The 21,019-nt window shown below is 40.7% G+C and overlaps 2 protein-coding genes across 4 annotated transcripts in view; both read left to right on the top strand.

Annotated features, from left to right (window-relative positions):
* cdhr5-rs (cadherin-related family member 5, related sequence) overlaps positions 1-1,882 on the top strand; it is a 30,403-nt gene extending 28,521 nt beyond the window's left edge. For both annotated transcript variants that reach the window (XM_044186671.1, XM_044186670.1), the window contains one exon: positions 360-1,882. In XM_044186671.1, the coding sequence (XP_044042606.1) occupies positions 360-884 (525 nt within the window). In that variant the 3' untranslated portion in view covers positions 885-1,882. The remainder of the gene's footprint in view (positions 1-359) is intronic.
* Positions 1,883-7,964: 6,082 nt separating this feature from the next.
* irf5 (interferon regulatory factor 5) lies at positions 7,965-20,595 on the top strand. 2 transcript variants are annotated; one of them, XM_044185419.1, is made up of 9 exons: positions 7,965-8,180; positions 9,270-9,499; positions 12,825-13,011; positions 14,978-15,003; positions 15,091-15,118; positions 16,098-16,484; positions 18,052-18,435; positions 18,525-18,643; positions 19,335-20,595. In XM_044185419.1, exons 2-9 carry the CDS (start codon positions 9,326-9,328, stop codon positions 19,521-19,523), a joined length of 1,494 nt encoding a protein of 497 aa, XP_044041354.1. In that variant the 5' UTR covers positions 7,965-8,180; positions 9,270-9,325; the 3' UTR covers positions 19,524-20,595. The 2 variants fall into 2 exon arrangements, with proteins under 2 accessions (XP_044041354.1, XP_044041353.1); XM_044185418.1 differs by having other exon boundaries at positions 7,966-8,180; positions 18,046-18,435.
* The last annotated feature ends 424 nt before the right edge of the window (positions 20,596-21,019 follow it).

The following is a 21,019-nucleotide window of genomic DNA, read 5'->3' as shown; positions in this document are numbered from 1 at the left end:
GAACAGTTAGGAACAGTTTAAAGTTATGAACAATATGAAGTTATGAACAGAAATTATGAACAGAAGTTAAGAACAGTTTAAGGTTATGAACAGTTTGAAGTTATGAACAGAAGTTATGAACAGCTGCAGGTGTGTTGAAGTGAAATCATCAGTGTCCTGCTAATCTGCTGATGTCCGTTACAAACTGATCTGTTCTCAGGAGTTTGAATTCTGAACTGAACTTGACAACTTCAAACTCCCAAGAATACGAGTCTGAATTTGTACTCTGTATTGAGAAAAAAATTCAGAGTCTGTCCGTCTCACATGATGAAATTAAAAAAACAAACTGAACCTAAATCTAAACTCTTTCTGACTGACAGGTGAGCTCCAGTCGACATGTCTTCTGTATGGAGGAGTCTTCATACAGCAACAGAGCTTTCAGCCATGAGTCTTCTTCACACTCAGAGAGTTTTCATGGCAGACAAGGAGTCTACACCAGGAAACACTCTCTGCTTCCTCCTCCTTCATCATCTTCATCAAACATCTTCATCAGTGATCCTGGAGGAAGATCAAGACTTCACTCTGAACTGTTTCCTGTCGTAGAAAAACCAGAAGGGCGGTCTGAGGCGACAGAAACCAATGAAACCCCCAGATTATCTAACGTTAGAGAGGGTCTACATTCCACAGGTGTGTCCGCAGGAGTTCACAGTGATGACATCACAGCAGTGAACACAGTAACTCTTCAGAGAGACGACGATATGGAAACTGACCAATCAGAGGAGATGTTACAGGAGTCAGAGGACCCGTACAGGACGATGGTCTCTGTGATCTGTTTGTTTGCAGACGAGCCCAGCTCAGAGGACACTGACTGCAGCAGTAGCCAATTACAGAACAGAAACACATAAATCTGACACCTCTCTGGAGCCAATCACTGAACAGAAACACATACATGTGACACCTCTCTTCATCTTTCTTTATATTTTCTACTCACTATGTTTAGTGTTATGCACCAATATACCAAGCAAATTCCTAGTCAACAAACTTGAGTCTGATAAACACCTGAGAGAGTTCATTCGATATCAGACTTGTGATTCACTGAACAGAGAATCACTTTGTTACTGTTAAAGAATCAAACCTTTAACTATAAATCATGTTTACTTTTGTTGTGATATTTCATGGAGAGAAATTAGTCTCAATACTGCTGACAAATCTGTCATGATAAAAATGAACACAAATAAAAATGTACAAATGTGTTTGACGAAAAGGCAAATTTCAGAAGTTGTATAAAGAGGAAAAGTCCCTCCCCTCCTACAGAAACACTCGTCCACCATGAACCAAAGCACTGTCTCTTACTTCCTGTCGTCTGTCTGCTGTCACAGTAAAGACAGAAGAAGAAAGGAGTTTCCACCACTCAGACAGATCAGTGTTTCACCCTCTAATATCGACTAATGATGACAGAAAAGGTTCACACTCGATGAAAAGTCTTCACAGAGGACAAAATGCTTTTTGGATTTCCAGCCTTTATCAGTGTCATAACTGCAGATGCCTTTGAAAGAGTGAGCAACAGAGCTGAACACATTTAAAGTAACAGCAACCAATGAACATCTAACACTTCAACAAGAAGGCAAGTGGAGACTAATGTGAGTCTACAGACAACAAACCCATCCATGAACACAGGAATAGGGTGCTGAGGGAGCTGCAGCCCCCCCTGCTGGCCACAGGGAAACACATTGGATCATCATTTTAACTTTTAAATAATCTGTTACAAAATAAATCAATAACAGTTTAGTTTATCTTTCAGTGGTTTGGATGTATTATCATTATTATTATTATTATTTTTCTTTGTGGTTAAAGTGTGATAAAATATGTAAATTTGAAACTACAATAAACAGTCTTTATCAAATATTACGTTCCTTATTAAAGAGCAACTCATTAGAGCAACTTAAAAACAGCAAACAACCAGACCATCTGCACAGACTGCAACCAATAAACAGATCATGCACCTGAACACACACTTGAACACACACCTGAACACACACTTGAACACACACCTGAACACACAAATAAAGCTTGACACATCACAGCGCTGGCTCTACAGGACACTTATTAAGGTATTAATTAAGGTACACAACAAAATGTTACATAAACAGGTAAACATCACCACACAAACAGTCACAACATACACTAAGGAAAGAATTTAAGACTAAAGTGAATATCAATAACTTCGGTTACAGTACAAAAATTACAAAAGTCATATTACTAAGATTATTAAGAACTGTAAAAAAATATGATCTGATGCTAAAATTCTCATTCAATCCACTCCGATTTTAAATTTTGAGATTATAAATACAGAAAGCCTCTCAACGAGCTGTGATGGAGCTGAAGAGTTATTTTACAAGTATAATTAGTATAGAAATAAGCTGCCTTGTGTTCTTATTCTAACCCTAACCCTAACCCTTAAATCTCCCCCTTCCTGATTTCTTATTTTTTTGCATGTTTGTCACACTTAAATGTTTCATATCATCAAACAAATTGAAATATTAGTCAAAGATAACACAAGTAAACACAAAATGCAGTTTTTAAATGAAGGTTGTTATTATTAAGGGAAAACAAAATCCAAACCTACATGGCCCTGTGTGAAAAAGTGACTGCCCCCTAAACCTAATAACTGGTTGCTCCACCCTTAGCAGCAACAACTGCAATCAAGCGTTTGCGATAACTTGCAGTGAGTCTTTTACAGCACTGTGGAGGAATTCTGGCCCACTCATCTTTGCAGAATTGTTGTAATTCAGCCACATTGGAGGGTTTTTGAGCATGAACTGCCTTTTTAAGGTCATGCCAAGGTCTCAATAGGATTCAGGTCAGGACTTTGACTAGGCCACTCCAAAGTCTGTCAGCCTCACTAGAATGCTGTATCAAATTCACATCTGAATCCATATAAGGTTCGGCTATTATGCAACAGATGTTGAATAAACATTCGCAAACAGTTTGCTCAACTTTGACTAGGCCACTCCAAAGTCTTCATTTGACCTGACCTGAAGCACTCGAAACTGCCAAACAAAGGCTCCAAGCCTTGGCCAGCTGCCTAATGAGGTATCCGAGAGATAATGAAGCCAGAAGAATAAACCGGCTGTTCGCAACTCAACCTGCGAAAGTGTACGCTCAATGGCAGGGTAATAACAGCAGAGCAGACCTCCAGAGTGAAAGAGTCTCAGGTATGAAAAACTGGACAGCACTGGGCCCTGACAGGATCCACACCTACTGGCTAAAGAAGCTCACTGCACTCCACGAGCGCCTAGCAGCACAAATGAACCAGCTGCTAAGGGATGGGATGCACCCTGAATGGCTTACCGAAGGGTATACAATTCTTATCCTGAAGGATCCCGCAAAGGGTACAGTCCCATCCAACTATCGGCCAATAACCTGTCTCTCCACAACATGGAAGCTCATGTCAGGCATCATTGCGGCTAAGATAAGTGGACACACGGATCAATACATGAGCAAAGCACAGAAGGGCATCGGCAAAGGAACCAGAAGAGCCAAACACCAACTCCTGGTTGACAGAACAGTCGCTCAAGACTGCAGAGCCCGACACACCAACCTGTGCACTGCCTGGATTGATTACAAGAAAGCATATGACTCAATGGCACACACATGGATCACTGAATGCTTGGAGATGTACAACATCAACAGGACTCTAAGAGACTTCATTGCAAACTCGATGAGGCTGTGGAAAACCACCCTTGAGGCCAAAGGCAAGCCACTTGCACAAGTATCCATCAAATGTGGCATATACCAAGGAGATGCTCTGTCCCCACTGCTGTTCTGCATAGGTCTGAACCCCCTCAGCCAAATAATCAACAAGACTGGATACCGACTCAGGAATGGGGCCACCATCAGTCACCTCCTCTACATGGATGACATCAAGCTATACGCTAAGAGCAAACGGGACATCGACTCACTGATCCACACCACCAGGATCTACAGCTCTGACATTGGGATGTCATTCATGACATTGGAAAGCTCCTCACCATGCATGGAGGGTTCCATCCCAAATCCAGCACCCTGAGACTGTACGCTAGCTGTAAGGAAGGCGGCCGTGGACTAGCGAGTGTGAGAGTCACTATCGAGGATGAAACATCCAAGATCCACAAGTACATCCAAGATAAGGCCCCAACAGATGTCATGCTCAGGGAATGTCTCAGGCAATGGGGAACAGAGGAAGAGATGCTGGAGGAGGGACCATCAAGGGAGGACAAACCCCTACATGGGATGTACCACCGGAACATAACTGAAGTGGCTGATATCAAGAAGTCCTACCAATGGCTAGAGCGGGCTGGAATGAAGGACAGCACAGAGGCACTCATCATGGCTGCAAAGGAGCAGGCCCTGAGCACCAGAGCAATAGAGGCCCAGATCTACCGCACCAGACAAGACCCAAGGTGTAGGCTGTGCAAAGAGGCCCCTGAGACAATCCAGCACATAACTGCAGGGTGTAAGATGCTGGCAGGAAAAGCATACATGGAGCGCCATAACCAAGTAGCTGGCATAGTGTACAGGAACATCTGCACTGAGTATGAACTGGAAACCCTGAGGTCAAAGTGGGAAACACCTCCAAAGGTGGTAGAGAACGACCGAGCCAAGATCCTGTGGGACTTCCAGATCCAGACTGACAGAATGGTGATGGCGAACCAGCCTGACATCGTGGTGGTGGACAAACAGCAGAGGAAAGCTGTTGTGGTTGACGTGGCGATACCAAGCGATGGCAACATCAGGAAAAAGGAACATGAGAAACTAGAGAAGTACCAGGGGCTCAGAGAAGAGCTGGAGAAGGCCTGGAAGGTGAAGGCAACAGTGGTGCCCGTGGTCATTGGAGCACTCGGGGCAGTGACCCCCAAACTGGAGGAGTGGCTACAGCTGATCCCTGGAAGAACACCAGACATCTCGGTCCAGAAGAGTGCAGTACTAGGAACAGCAAAGATACTGCGCAGAACCCTCAAGCTCCCAGGCCTCTGGTAGAGGACCTGAGCTCGAAGGATGAGACCACCCGCGGGAGGTGAAGGATGAAGTTTTTTTTAAATGTATATCTACACACATCTATATATAGAGAGAGATCTATGTATGTACATATATATAACAAATCAATCTTAACTATGTACATTTTGACCTTCACGTTACATAAAAAACACACGAATATCAGACCTGTTATTTAAATTTGATCAGTTCCAGTTTCTTCTTCTACAGTTTTAGAAACTGTAGTTTGTAGTTACAGTGATTCAGTCAGTGTTTAAACTACTGATGATGAACAACGTGAAGTCAGTCAGTCATTTAATCAGTCAGTCAGTGATTCAGTAAGTCAGTGATTCAGTCAGTCATTTAGTCAGTCAGTCAGTCAGTCAGTGATTCGGTCAGTCAGTCAGTGATTCAGTCAGTCAGTGATTCAGTCAGTCAGTCAGTCATTTAATCAGTCAGTCAGTGATTCAGTCAGTGATTCAGTCAGTCAGTGATTCAGTCAGTCAGTCATTTAGTCAGTCAGTCAGTCATTTAATCAGTCAGTCAGTCAGTCAGTGATTCAGTCAGTCAGTGATTCGGTCAGTCAGTCAGTGATTCAGTCAGTCAGTGATTCAGTCAGTCAGTCAGTCATTTAATCAGTCAGTCAGTCAGTCACTCAGTCAGTCAGTGATTCAGTCAGTCAGTGATTCAGTCAGTCAGTCAGTGATTCAGTGATTCAGTCAGTCAGTGATTCAGTCAGTCAGTCAGTCACTCAGTCAGTCAGTGATTCAGTCAGTCAGTGATTCAGTCAGTCAGTCAGTGATTCAGTGATTCAGTCAGTCAGTGATTCAGTCAGTCAGTGATTCAGTGATTCAGTCAGTCAGTGATTCAGTCAGTCAGTCAGTCAGTGATTCAGTCAGTCAGTCAGTGATTCAGTGATTCAGTCAGTCAGTGATTCAGTCAGTGATTCAGTCAGTCAGTCAGTCAGTCAGTCAGTGATTCAGTGATTCAGTCAGTCAGTGATTCAGTCAGTCAGTCAGTGATTCAGTCAGTGATTCAGTCAGTCAGTGATTCAGTGATTCAGTCAGTCAGTGATTCAGTCAGTCAGTCAGTGATTCAGTCAGTGATTCAGTCAGTGATTCAGTCAGTCAGTGATTCAGTGATTCAGTCAGTCAGTGATTCAGTCAGTCAGTCAGTGATTCAGTGATTCAGTCAGTCAGTGATTCAGTCAGTGATTCAGTCAGTGATTCAGTCAGTCAGTCAGTGATTCAGTGATTCAGTCAGTCAGTGATTCAGTCAGTGATTCAGTCAGTCAGTCAGTCAGTCAGTCAGTGATTCAGTGATTCAGTCAGTCAGTGATTCAGTGATTCAGTCAGTCAGTGATTCAGTCAGTGATTCAGTCAGTCAGTCAGTCAGTCAGTCAGTGATTCAGTGATTCAGTCAGTGATTCAGTCAGTGATTCAGTCAGTGATTCAGTCAGTCAGTGATTCAGTGATTCAGTCAGTCAGTGATTCAGTCAGTCAGTCAGTGATTCAGTCAGTGATTCAGTCAGTGATTCAGTCAGTCAGTGATTCAGTGATTCAGTCAGTCAGTCAGTCGTTATAAAGTTGTTCAGTAGATTTTTTGCCCTGAAAATGAAACAAACTTTAGTTTCCTGTGTGCAGCGGAAGGAAGGGGAGGAGCCTGAACTACTTCTGTAAAAACACACAAGTGTCTCTGTCAGACTGTAAAAACACCTGCAGAGAAAACACACCGGAAACTACCTGATGCATCTTCACAATAAAAGCCTCGAGAGGTCTCTTCACCTTTATATAATATAATATATATAGTAATATCCTAAATTATTTTAAAGACTTGTGAATCCATAAAAACGACTGTAGCCAATGCACATTAACACAGAGAGCAGCAACAGCAGCTCTGATTGGTCGACTGTTGACCTTTGACCCACATTAACTCCTGCTGCATCAGCTCAATTTAAATACTCATACTATTTATAATACTGAAGCATTGAAAAGACAAATGTGCAACAGGATTTCTTAATTTTTTCTTTCCTTTTAGCCAATCAGAGGACAGACTGGCTCATAAATGGGTCACTTAAAGATATGATTATTTAAGAAACATCAAAATGAAGTTTTTCAATTTAAAAATCAATCCCTGTAATTACTGGACCTAAAATGTGAAATATAATGAATGAATGAATGAATTATTATTATTATTATTATTATTATTATTAATAATAATAGTAAACTTTACTTATACATCACTTTTCAAAAATAAAGTGACAAAGTGCTTTACGTTGTTGAACGAGGATTAAAACGTTCCAGGACCGAGGCAAATAAAATCATGCAGTTAAAATAATACATAAATAAAATAAACCCCCAACAATAAAGATAAATACAACTATTAAAACAGATCAGATGTGTTAATAAAACGCTGTACTAGAATGTTTTGAGAAGCGATTTAAAAGATGTCACTGATTCAGCAGCCTCAGATCCTCGGAAAAGTAAAATATAGAATAGATCATTTAATAATTCTTCATCTTTTAATTCTAATTATCAAAAGCTGAGATATTAAACACCACACAGATATTTTACAGGCCAACATCGAGCGATATGTTTCCCTTTTGTTGTTAGGCTTTTGCTACAATCTGTAAAATCCAAAATCTGTAACAACAGAAACACTGATGGAAAAGGAGCGAAGGAAGAAAAGATATGATTATTAATATCTTCTCAACATTAAAAGTAAGATTGAAAACAAAGCCAGATATTTGTATCTGTGTGTATTTGTATTTTTATGTATTTGTACTTCAGACTTGATCTTGTATTAACAGTTTCTGTCTTTATGTGTTTTGCTGTCTGTTGTTGCTCCATAAACATATTTAGATCAAAAATAGTTTCTAGTAAACGACACACTTTAGATTTCTAATGGAGTGACTGAAGCTTTTATTTTGTCTCTGTAACAGGAAGTAGTTGTTGTCATTGTGTCACGCTGATTCGGATCTGATCTGAGTTCCGTTTTTAAGGTTTCTCACTGAAGTTTGTTTCTGTGAGCAGCTTGTTTCTGTTGGCGGTTGTTTGTTTGTTTGTTTGTTGTTTGTTGACGTCACTGTGACGCTGCAGACGATTAAAACCTGAACCCGCGGCTGTTTAACGACCCACTGATCGGAGAGTCACCGATAGGACCGGGACCGGGACCAGGACTCGGATCAGGTGAGTCCATCATTAAAATCACTACACGCGCGCGCGCGCGCGCACACACACACACACACACACACACGTTAGTCCTCAACCACAAGGCTGAGACAGTAACATCTCTGACGTCACGACCTCAGTTTCTCAGGTAGGCCACACGTCGGTCCTGATCTGAGATCCGATGTGGTTTAATACGGTGTGCTCAGATCTGGTCCCATGACTGTGACTCACTGAGGAACAAAACCATCAACTGCAAACTGAGAGTCTTCAAACACTGAGAACTTTATTCAAACTGCAGATCTACACAAACAGCAGCACTAACTAACTGAGCAACATTTCCACTGAAAACACACCTCTTCTCTGAACTGCAGTCTTTGTGAGGACCAGTGGCAGTTTTAAAAGTGACATTCAGTGAGACTGAGGCAGGATTGTAGAAAGTTGTAGTTTTATTCATGTTGCAGAGCAGGGATGTAAATATGATCTCCATCAGTGAGCGTCTCAAGGTCTCCGACAGGAATATGACTCCATTTTTATTTGAAACAGTCTAATAAACTCGTCCTCCCTCTGTGATGTGTTACAGTGGCTTTTCAGTGGAATGACCCTTTATTCTGTTTAGTGACAGTAGAGACTTCCCTTCCTGATGGATCATAAACACGTCTGATGAGGAGTTTTTACAGCTGATCTCAGATCAATAAGAAACCTGATAATAAAACCACATCTGACCCTCAAACTGACATCAATTCAGTCTGATTCTCGTCGCAGTGACGACACTAACAGTGTCTGTAACAAAGGATATTCAATCAAAGGTCCACGTGCAGGCAGAGCTTTCAACTGTATCTCATGGTCTTCATCAGTGAATACAAGTGGCTCAGGTGTCGTCATTTGACCACATTGCTGAATATAGACCTTCATCATGAAGGACTGAACATTTGTATAGGGGACCTTTCATCTCTAACATCCAGCTGTAATAATAATCATAATATTTAAATATTAAAATAATTCTGTTTTGAAAAGCGCTGTATAAATAAATCTTTACTTACTTTAAGCTTCATGTCAGATGCATCTGCATTCAATCATTGTGGACCCTGTTCTCCTGTTCCCCCATAGCTCCCAGTCTCCTCCAGTTCCCTCCCAGTGCTCCCAGTGCTCCCAGTCCCCCCACCATGAATGTCCACCCCCGGAGGATCCGTCTGAAGCCCTGGTTGTTGGCTCAGGTGAACAGCGGCAGGTATCCTGGTCTACAGTGGCTCAGTTCAGACCACCGACTCTTCCAGATCCCCTGGAAACACGCTACGCGCCACACGCCAACGTCAGACGAGGAAAACACCATCTTCAAGGTCAGATTAACCCTAAACACCTAAACACTGACCTCTGACCTCCCGAACGATGAACTGCTGTTTAAAACAATGATCCGTAACTTTAACTGGACGCCTTTTCTTCTGTCGGGGGTCTCGTGTTTGTTATTCTGCAGTTACAATTCTGACAAAATTCCCCTCAAACTCCTCATCTCATAAATAAATGTGACAAGCATAACTTTACTCCTCACAGGTGTTTTATCTGGAACAATAGATATATTCTGTATAAAAATAAATAGTGGTTTAGTAATATTATTTTATTGGTTAATCTACGGTTTTGACTATAGTTACTATAAGAATCGTCTTTGATGCTTCATGTTCCCTCAGGTGGTGTTTCACTTTTCAAACGTTTTAAGCAAAATGTCAGTGACCCTCTATTGTACGATGACTCTGAAACAGCTGTTGGGAAAGCTTGCTTTTCATGGAGAACAAAAATAAGAATTATATATATATATATCTTATATATATCCACCTTCTGCCTCGTCATACAGCGGGTAAAATAAGTATTGAACACGTCACCATTTTTCTCAGTAAATGTATTTCTAAAGGTGCTATTGAAATTAAATTTTCGCCAGATGTTGGTAACAACTCATGAAATCCACACATGCAAAGAAATCAAACCATAGATGTCCATAAATTAAGTTATGTATAATAATGTTAAATGACAGGGAAAAAGTATTTATTTTATCTGCTTTATTGATCCAGTTTTATTGGAGAAATTTGTTGGCATACCGTTTGGTACAAAGTCAAAGAGAGGTTTTATCTAACCGATTGTTATTTACAGAAACTAAAGAAAGACATTAATGAGAGCTGTACTTTCAGTGAGGAGCTCAGAGAAACGCATTCAAAACAACTGTGGAGCAAATTGTTGCTGATCACATCAGTTTACACGACTTTGACAGGGATTCTTGCTCTGTTTTAATCTGATTAATAAATGTGTTATTTTGATTTTATATCATGAATCAAAATTTACAAGCAGGAAGCCAAACTTTTCTGAGCTGATTATCTGTGTTAAACAACACATTTCATCTCCAGGATTTATTACAAGGTTTTTGTTCATTATCTTCATTTTCTTTTCTTTTAATTTATTAGCCCCCCGGCATAATTATATACACAAGATGTTTATTCACTTGCTGTATACTCACCTTACAAATGATAATGACATTTGTTAACAGTGTGAAGAACAGCCTTGTTGTCCTCTGAAGACATGCACTCACATTAGGACTTTTATATGTTGTGTTTTGTTCTGGACGGTATCTCCGATGATGAATCTGATTTATGACAAGTGATGGGACCAAGTTGAACCGGGTCTGTTCCAGTCTGGACCGGGTCTGTGTTGACAGATAAAATCAAAGAGTGTGATATGATATGTAAAGGGTCCAATCTGAAGTCGCTGCCAGTCGCTCTCACAAAGATTTCTTTAAACATGTTTGATATTTGACAGTTAGGGTTAGTTAGTTTAGCAGCTCCTTTGGAGCAGTGAGGAGTTAAACATGTGATGATGAGGAAGAAGAGAGAGCCTTTCTCAGGCTGCATCACTGATGGATTTTAAAACTTTGAAGTTTTTATGTTGAAGCTTAAATGAATGACGCTCACCTCCTCTTCTCACAGTGAATGCACTGATACATTCTCACTTTCATCATTTGATGTTATTGCAAAGTGAATTCTGATCAGTTTAAAACAGCTCTGAGTTCATATTAACAACCCCCAACAATAAAAACAGTTAAAACACAAAAATCATGAAGAAGAAGTAGCTGTATGACTTCCTCCACTTCCTGTGTTTGAGCCTCAGAGTTTCATTTCACTGTTTCTGTAAAACTGACTTCAGTCTGAGAAACATGCTGATTGGCTCCTAAACTTTACTGCTGATGATGTCACTTCCTCCTTCACTGGTCACTGCTTCTGCTTTTATTTCTGATCACGCTGTTCAGACTGACTTTAGTAGTTTGACTTTGAGCACAGATACATTAAACCCCAAACTTTAGATTTTTAATCGGGAGTGTTTTCAGAGTCTTCACATGTTTTCATTCAGTGATTGCATCAGTTTGATACTTAAAGCAACACTTCAACATTTAGGGAAATCCTCTGCTCTTCCTCTCTGAGAGTCAGATGTTCAGATTGATACCACTCTCATGTCAGTATGCTAAATATGTTTAGCTTAGCATAAATACTGGTAACAGGGGGAAACAGCTAGCCTGGCTCTGTCCAAAGGGAACAAAATCCACCTACCAGCACCTCTAACTGATTAACATGTTATATCTGGTTTAAGTGTAAAAACAGTATTATGTTATATTTTGTTATGTGTTATCTCATGTTATGCGTCATGTTATATGTTGTGTTATTTTATGTTTTTTTGTTATATGCTGCGTCATGCTATATGTCATATATTGTTGGGTTATGTTATTTAATATCGTTTGAACAGTAGTTACGAGCAGCCGAGTGAGGGAAAAACGCCAGCTTTCGACTTATGTCGGGAATTTTTGACAGCCACGATATCTCCCACTTGGTGAAAAGAACTACAGACATTTTAACAAACTAGGGGTGTAACAGTACACAAAATTCATGGTTTGGTGTGTACCTTGGTTTTAGGGTCACGCTTCGGTACGTTTTTGGTACAGCAGGGAATTCAAAGAAATGTAGAAAATTAGAAAACAATTTTGCTCATTGGCCATAATTCTTACTTTAACAGTTAATGCACTCAAGTACTGGATTATTGTTAATAACAAAAGAAATAACACAAATGTCAGTAATACTCCATCATAAGACTCTGACCTGTTGATAATTCCTGAACAACTGCAGCTTGTGCTCGTTTATACAGAGCTGCACAATGGACTGATTAAAATGCTCATCTGAAGGCACATTGTAGCGGGCTCAAGCACTTTGACCATACACTTAAATCCTGTACTCTCTACGACTGAGTACGGTCACATATCTGCAGCGATAAACTCTCCTATAGCATCAGTTATTACTTTGGCATGGTCCGAATCTGCAGTGAGAGGCTGCCTGATTGTTGTGGGGGGCAGGACTCGCCTTCCAGTATGGTTTTGTGTCTCGTTCGCTAATCAACACCTTTGGGTGATGCCTTTGTAAATGACATGTTTGAAGTGTTTCCACAGACATATCCAACTTCAGTTGAACAATGTCGGCATACAGTGTGACACTAATCGTTACTATTTCCAAAAATGTCAAACTATTCATTTAAATGTGCTGACTGTTTAAAAACCGTATCTGTGTCTTTCAGGTGTGAACTACAATCTTTAAGTTAAATGTATTGCTATGCATGTAAACCCTGCCCTGTGTCTTTCAGGCGTGGGCTTTGGAGACAGGTAAATATCAGGAAGGTGTGGATGAACCTGACCCTGCAAAGTGGAAAGCAAACCTTCGCTGTGCTCTGAACAAAAGCAGAGAGTTTCAGCTGAAATTTGACGGCACTAAAGAAACTCCGGTCCAACCGTACAAAATCTACGAGGTCTGTGAGCAGCCCGGGAACACAGGTGAGGATGCTCTAATAGTTTTATACATGTGTACAGGACTGTAGATAATACTCTGAACCTAACACGGCAGCGGCGGATGGCCGCCCACCATTGAGTCTGGTTCTGCTCGAGGTTTCTGCCTCTTAAAGGAAGTTTTTCCTTGCCACTGTCGCCAAGTGCTTGCTCATGGTGGGATTTGTTGGGTCTCTGTAAATAATATTATAAAGAGTTCGGTCTGGACCTGCTCTGTAGGAAAAGTGCAATGAGATAACTTCTGTCATGAATTGGCACTATATAAATAAAATTGAATTTAATTGAATTGAATACAATAAGGTCAGGACCTGTGTAGTCTGTCTGGGTATTTGGAAGTTTTACTGACTTGAGGGGAGTTGACTTTGTAGTACATTGGAGGCTTTATTGTCAGGCCAACTCAATTCAGTTTATGTTCATCATCGTATCGATCATAAAACACTTGAAGAACCATATGATCTTGATGAAGACCTAAACATGAAACAAGTCAGTCAGAGAGTAAAGTTGCTCTTAAGACTACAAATGCTGCTGGAGTTTCAACTCTTTAAGGGAGTTTAAGTTCTACAATTAAAACACATGGTCGGTATTTAATTGGTTGATCCCAGTAAAGATTCACTATAAATAAATTATTACTACTTGCCAGCAAAAATTATTAACAATCCATTATTTCCTACTAGAAGATGATTCCAGACTTTGGAAATGGAAATGAAAATTGGCAAATTGCAAAGTGTTGCATACAAATTCACCTCTAAGCTTTAACTGGTTTCCAGCAAGTTGCTTTTTTCTAAATACTGAAAATGTTAATATAGAATCATATATGAAATTATATATATATATATATATATATATATATATATATATATATAATCATGACATTGTGGCAACTTGTTTTCTACCCCCCTGCTGCGTGCGCATCCTTGATTGTTTGTAAATGAGAAACCTGTCTACTATAAGATATTATAATAATATATACTAATATAATATATAATTATATAATAATATAAGATATGGACGAGTTAGGCGGAGAAATTATAATAAATTCATGCTGTTGTCTTGCCCTTGATGTCATTAAACAAGTTGTCAAACAATCATTTCTTTCCATCACATGAAGCAACAGAAATACAAGGATTTAACTACCTGTCTGGTTTTGAGTGAATATCTTCATGTAAATTAACATTTAGTGTGGAAATACTTTAAAAGTGCCGATTTCAGAAAACCTAATTATTAAAACTGCCTCAACGAAGACACCCTGAAGAAGGCAAGTGTGCTGATATGTGTCTGTATATATTTTATAATATATTAACTCGTATTAATGTTGTATTGGGTGTCAAGCAGGGTAGCAAGGGAAATACGAGGGAACAGGAGCCAAATGCAGACACTGGAGGCAGAGCTGGTGCAGATCAATGATTTATTAAAGAAAAGGGCTTACAGGGGTAGTCAGGCAGGCAGTGGTCGAAATCAGAAAGGCAGAGGCAAAAGTCCAAGGTGATAAGCAATAATCCAAAATCCAAAATTTTCAAAAGTGAGGTCCACAAGAAACCAAAAGCCAACAAACTGGGACACAAAGGCCAGGACGCTTGACAAGTATACAATGAAGAATTGACACAGAACAAAGGAAGCACACAGACTTAAATACACTCAGGTGAAGGGAGCTAACAAGACACAGGTGAATCTAATCAGGGCAGGGCAAACAGTCAAAACTGGCAGAAAAAGCAAATAGACAGGAAGTAAAACTACAACAAGACACATGAGGCAGAATGTTTACAAAATAAAACAGGAAATAACTACACTCCAAGCCTCAAACCATAACAATGAAAGGTTTTTCTTTTTAACCACCCATTTGAGTTCCTGTAAATAGATTTTTTATGCCACATCCTAATCCATTGATAAAAACCTTTTTGAAACTGCCCTGTCAAATTCTTCTTGATGTCTGACTGTGATTTGTTTTCTGTTTCAGATGGTGTTGATGATGATGATGAGGAGGTGAGGAATAAAATGTGTAAAAATACAAACAGTTTGTTTTTTTAATCACCTGACTCACCTGGCAAGAACAATTTGTTTTATTCTCAGATGCCGAATCTGATGGACCTCACAATCAGTAAGTAAAAAGTTTCGTTAATTTTCTCCATGGAACAATAAAGGACCTTTCCACTGCAGGAACTTATTGACCTGGAACTATTAAGAACCGGTAAGGCTTTGGTTCTAGGTTCTTGTGTTTCCACCATGTTTTACAAATCAGAACGTTTCAGATCTACGTCACTGAAAAGGAGACAGCAGGACAAACATGGCCATTTTTATGTTCTGTTTGGTCAGAGAGTTCAGTTGTAGGAGAGAAGAAGTGGAGCTGATATTGATTTTCTTTCACATTTACACATAATGACTTTTAAACATCAGTATCATTAAATTAATTTCTGCAGTAGCAGTTTAACAGAACAAATCAAAGTGAGATAGACTGACTCCAGACCAGCTGAGCTGAGTCAACAAACTGCAGCAAATAAAAAATATATAATGATGTAGAGTTAGGTTAGGTCACCGCATGCAATCCTCGGTTCTCCTTTCTGTTATACTGATGGTCCGGTTTCAACGCAGAGTTTGAAAAAATCCAACACATCTGTGATCTGATGCACTAATCTGTTACTGTCAGTCATTCACCTCCATTGGAAAGAACAACTTCCTGTTTCTGTTAATTCAACAATACGTAAAGCTGTGCAGGTGGAGTTAGAGGAAAAACATTACATTATTTTGAAATTAGCTACGCTACCCTGAATGTTACTGAGAAATGCAGTAAAGAACCCAACTCCTCTTATTTATTAAAGCAACACTGTCTCTTTATCTGTTACATACATATACACAAAATGACAGTATAAGCAAACAGTGCAAAGTTACGACACATCTGCTCGACCAGTCAGGATTGAAAGCACTGCCACCAACCCCTGTGAGTACTTGAAGTACCTGAACCTGAGGAAACAGAACCAGACAGTGGAGACATGTTAGTTTGGATGCGTTAAGTTCCTGCAGTAGAAACAGTGCTGATGGTGACTCTGATGATGTAATGTGATGATGTAATGTCTCATCAGACCCCAGGATCAGTGACCCCCCCCCCTTCAGCTCCTTCCCAGCTCATTCAGAGGTGAATCAGTTCAGTTTGTCCACCAACGGGACGTTTGGACCGCCACATGTGATCCCGATACCTCTTCTCCCAGACAGAGTCGTCCCCATGACCTCTGACCTCCCCATGACCTCTGACCTCCAGGCTCGGGGTCGGATGGTGGATCAGGGGAGCTTCGTCCATTCTGCAGGACTCTCTAATGGACTCCAGGACTTGAATTCTCTGCCCACGCCGGCTGCCTCTGCTCTCCCCGGGCCGGCCCCGATGGAGGCCAGCAGCATGGGGGGTGTACAAAACCAAGGGGACCCTCAGAACCACCAACCCTGCAAATACGACCTGCTGAGCAGCATCCCATGTGAGTACGACCTCTGAGATGCAACTACACGTTTTAAGTTGTTCTGGTGTTACAGATGATTTACAGCAGGGACGTTCAAAATGTTAAAATCTGTGCATCCAGTAGAGAGATCTTCACGGGTCCACAAGACCCAAACAGATCTGTAGAAAACCTGCCCAAACCTAACGTGCAGAAAGTAATTTTCAGCCAAATGAGACCTGATCTGAAATAAACCAGAGAACAATTAGACCTGATCCATTAGAGACATGTAGGATAGGTCCACATTTGTCCTCCAGCGTATCTGGGGTACTGTGTGAGTATGGGGTACCAGGACCATTAATACGAGTTTATTTAGTCCTTGTTTGCATACGTGAAAAAATGTGAATCCATCCTTATAGCACTTTGTTAGCCTCTTCTCTAATGCAGTACACAAGATTCTTCACTTGGTATGAATTACAGGAATTGTTGAAATGGATTGCTATTCTGAAACACTAAAATCTCTGATGTTGAGAACTCAAAGGGCTCTGCAGGTTTCATGGTTAAGTCATAGTCAAAGATGCTGCATTTCCCTGCATGTTTGCACCTTCTGTACAGTCCTGGAGCTCACAGAGGCTCCACATCTGACACCACGTGGTGTTTGGTTCTTGTTGAGACAATAAAGACGACTGTGGCTCAACATTCAGACTCTTTAGTAAAATAATGAAGGCAGGTTACTTGACAACATGTCAGATGTTTTTAGCCTAGCCTAGTTTAGCGCAAAGACTGAAAGCAGGGGAAAACTGCCAGCCTTGCACCATCAGAAGAGCTAGCCTTCCCTCACTGGTTACACACTTGGCTGGAGGTTCAGGTAACTAGTCATGAAGAATCAGGATGTGTCTCAGATGGTCCAGTTTATCGTCTGTTAATTGTAAGGTTGGTGGTTTAATTCCCGGCTCCGGCTGCCCTGGAACAAGACACTGAATCCCAGACGACTCCTGTTCTCAGTTGGACAGGTGTGAATACAGTTTATCATTTACTACATTATGCAGGTAGAAAACAAGGCTGATGTTGATTCAGTCTTTACCTCAGAGATGTTGTTGATGTTCACAGACGGACTCATGAATATGTTATTTTAACATGTTATACTGTTAACATGTGCAGCTCTACTCTGAGTGCTGTCTGATACTAGTGGCAGCAGGTTAACATAAAGTAGTTTATTTGTCCTTTAGTCTGTTCTGTTGCTTCACCTGGACGTCACACCCACCTGTTGGCTCACAGTGAAGAAGGTGTGGTGGACGGTGAAACAGGTTCTGTGGTTAAACATGATTCAAATACATTTTTCACTCTGAACATCACAACAGTTTATTCAGCAACACTGAGCGTTACCAAGAAAACTGCAGTAAAGAGTGTGTTATTACCAGAATTAGATTAAATTAGTACTTATATTAATACTTAGTAATTTACTTTTCCTATATTTTGATGTGTTTTTTTTATTCTTTAAATGGTCCTGGTCCTGTTGCCTTAGTACCTAAGATATAATAACTGTTCCCTCTGTGTGTTGCCCTAGTAACATTCTTCTCTTTCTCTCTCACTGTTGGCATAGTAACAGATCTGGACCTGAAGTTCCAGTACCGGGGCCGAACGATGGGCTCTCTGACCGTCAGTAACCCTCAGGGCTGCCGTTTGTACTACGGACACCTGGAGCCAACCCCAGAGCAGGTGGACCTGTTCGGACCCGTCACCCTGCAGCAGGTCTTGTTCCCGGGGACATCTGAGATCCAGAACCAGAAGCAGCGGTTCTACACCGAGGCTCTGCTGGACGTGATGGACCGTGGTCTGATCCTGGAGATCTGGGAGCAGGATATCTACGCCGTCCGCCTCTGTCAGTGTAAGGTGTTCTGGTCCGGACCGGGCATGCCTGAACAGGGTCCTCCGAACCCCATGGAGAGGGAGAAGAAGATCAAAGTATTCAGTCTTAACGACTTCCTGCAAGGTGACGAATAACTGCAGTTATAAAACTCTCTACATGTTTAGTTTCAACAGATTTGAAACATGTTAAAATAAACATTCTTCTGTCCACAGGACTGATCTTGTTCCAGAAAGGTGAAGCTCAGAACCCTCCACCCTTTGAGATCTACTTCTGTTTCGGGGAGGACTGGCCCGACAAGAAACCCAAAGAGAAAAAACTCATCATCGTCCAGGTCTGTTCATGTGACGTCATCACTCGTCGGGGGGGGACTAATCCACTGTCATAATTTAAAGTCCCCATCCACTCAAAAATGTGTTTTGCTTCTTGTTCCTCCACTGTGATGTTTGAGCTTCACTGTACAGAATGAGTTTGCTTTCTCATCTGCTGAAGGAGGACAGTTTCTCTGAGCTCACCTTAAATCTCAGTTTAACACCTGGACGTACATACAGGACTTATGACATCACAGCAAGTTTGGAGCCATTCAGGATCCAGTATGAAACTGACACAGTGTGATGTGAAAACTTGAAGCCTCCAGGTCACAAACACTGAGAATGGATTTTGCAGTGAAGAAGGAGACATCTTGCATCCAGCTGTTAAACTTTAGAAATGAACAATATTTTCAGATTCAGACAGTGTAGATTACATGATGGAGAAGAAGTAGGTGTAATTTAAAGTTTGTATATCTGTAAACATGCCTGGAGAGGATACATTTTGTTACTGTGACCAACAACTCACCCTGCCACCGTGACCGACCAACAACTTCCTGTGAAAATTTGGGATTGCAACAGTGAGCTGTAAAAAAACAAAAAAAACTAAACAAAAGTGGACACTTTTTGAGGTTTTAAGATGTAAATAGTGGGTAACGTGGGTAATAGTGGTTTAACCTGGTTGTCCAGTTTTAACCTGGCTCTCGTTGTCCTCAGGTGGTTCCTGTGGTGGCTCGGATCCTGACAGAGATGTTCTCTGGAGAACTCAGCTGGTCCACAGACAGCATCCGGCTGCAGATCTCAAACCCTGATGTAAAGGATCAGACGGTGGAGCAGTTCAAGGAGCTGCAGAGGCTCCTGCAGAGCCAACACATCCAGGGTCCCTGGACCCCTAATATCCCCTGAACAACAGGACTCGGGGATAACGGGATAATGGGACAGTTGACGGCTGTCCTGCCTCATCATCATCATCAGCTCCAGGACTCGAGAAGGTTCAGGAGGACCTGAGACTAACAGCACATCCACATCCTATTCAGAGATCCTGAACACTCCAAGTGTTTGTGTTAAACACTGAACTGGTCCTTTAATGAACCCTTCACACTGTGAACTCCTGTGAAGTCCTGAGTCCTGATGAGTTCAGGTCAACACTGCTCAGATTGTTTCAGAACAACAGCTGAATGTAACAATGGACATCAGATTAACTATATACTATATACAATATGTAAGTGTAATTAAAGATTCAAATGGTTGTTTTAAACTTTTCTGCCATCCTGCACTTGTTAAACTGAACTTTAGTTAGAAAACAGCTGATCTTTGCTCATTTTTAAAGGAAGTGAAACTTTCTGATTATGTTCTTCAGTGTGAACTGGACAGTGATCATCAGTATTGTAATGAGTTGAAGGGCAGGTTCACATTTTTTCAAGTCTATCCTAAAACAACCCTCTCATGTCCATCATGTAAAGAGCGATCGTTCCTCCTGTTCATACTGACTGAAGAGGTCTCTTCATAACTCAGCTACACTAAAAGATGGAGGTCAAAATCCACAGTCCTTCTAAAGTTCAGCTGAAGTTGATATGAAGCTTCAACAGTTAGAGTTACACTAATTATGTGGGTATCTCTGTCCTGACATTTGTCTGCAGGTTTATTTATAATGTTTTGTCCCGACAACAAACCTTCATGGGACTACTTGGACGTATCCCGCCGCTGCAGCTCAACAACACAAAGAGGGAATTTTATATTAAACAGTCTGTAACTTTGGAAGATCTCCACGTGATTCGTCTAACTCTAACTAAGCCTTAAATTAGCATCTTGGATTACAACAGATTTGAAAAATCCAAATCTGTCCTTTAACCTCTGACATGTTCAATGACCACAAACACATCACTGTGTTTTTAAACTGTTTTAGATCATTTCAGTAAGTTTCCTCTCAGTAAGTGATTCAGGATTTCAATAAAGACCACTGCAGTATTCTTTCACATATCAGCTGTTGTTTTTACATCTTTATTTACTGGGAAATACACTGTAAGTCTATGAAGGACAGATTTTACTAAGATCATGTCCACAATAGCCCTGATACTACGGAAAGATCCACACTTTGATTAGTTTTGTTCCACCGATGATAATAACTACTGACATTTAACTGATATTTACTAAAAGGTGAAAACTGACTTTTCCTCCAGCATCACCATCAGTACAAATAGGGTTAATTAATCAATTAGTCCATCGACACAACATTAATCGGCAACTATTATGACAATAGTAATTTAATTTTTTAGCAAAAATTTGAAAAATATTATTTATTACTATTTTTAGCTTTTCTCGGTTTTACATCATTGTGAAGTGAATGTCTGGGTTTTAGACTGTTGGTCGAACAAAACAAGTCACGTTGGACTGTGAGAAAC

Source organism: Siniperca chuatsi, linkage group LG23 (genome assembly GCF_020085105.1).
Source record: "Siniperca chuatsi isolate FFG_IHB_CAS linkage group LG23, ASM2008510v1, whole genome shotgun sequence".
In the NCBI taxonomy this organism is placed as follows: Eukaryota; Metazoa; Chordata; class Actinopteri; order Centrarchiformes; family Sinipercidae; genus Siniperca; species Siniperca chuatsi.
The sequence above is the reverse complement of the archived record's forward strand: the minus strand, read 5'-3'. Positions and strand labels throughout refer to the sequence as shown.

Excerpts from the sequence above, each read along its gene's own strand:
- irf5 (XM_044185418.1), top strand. The coding sequence starts at position 9,326 with ATGAATGTCCACCCCCGGAGGATCCGTCTGAAGCCCTGGTTGTTGGCT. Across the intron at positions 9,500-12,824 it reads AGGAAAACACCATCTTCAAG|GCGTGGGCTTTGGAGACAGG; the intron begins GTCAGATTAACC and ends TGTGTCTTTCAG. Across the intron at positions 16,485-18,045 it reads CCTGCTGAGCAGCATCCCAT|TAACAGATCTGGACCTGAAG; the intron begins GTGAGTACGACC and ends CTGTTGGCATAG.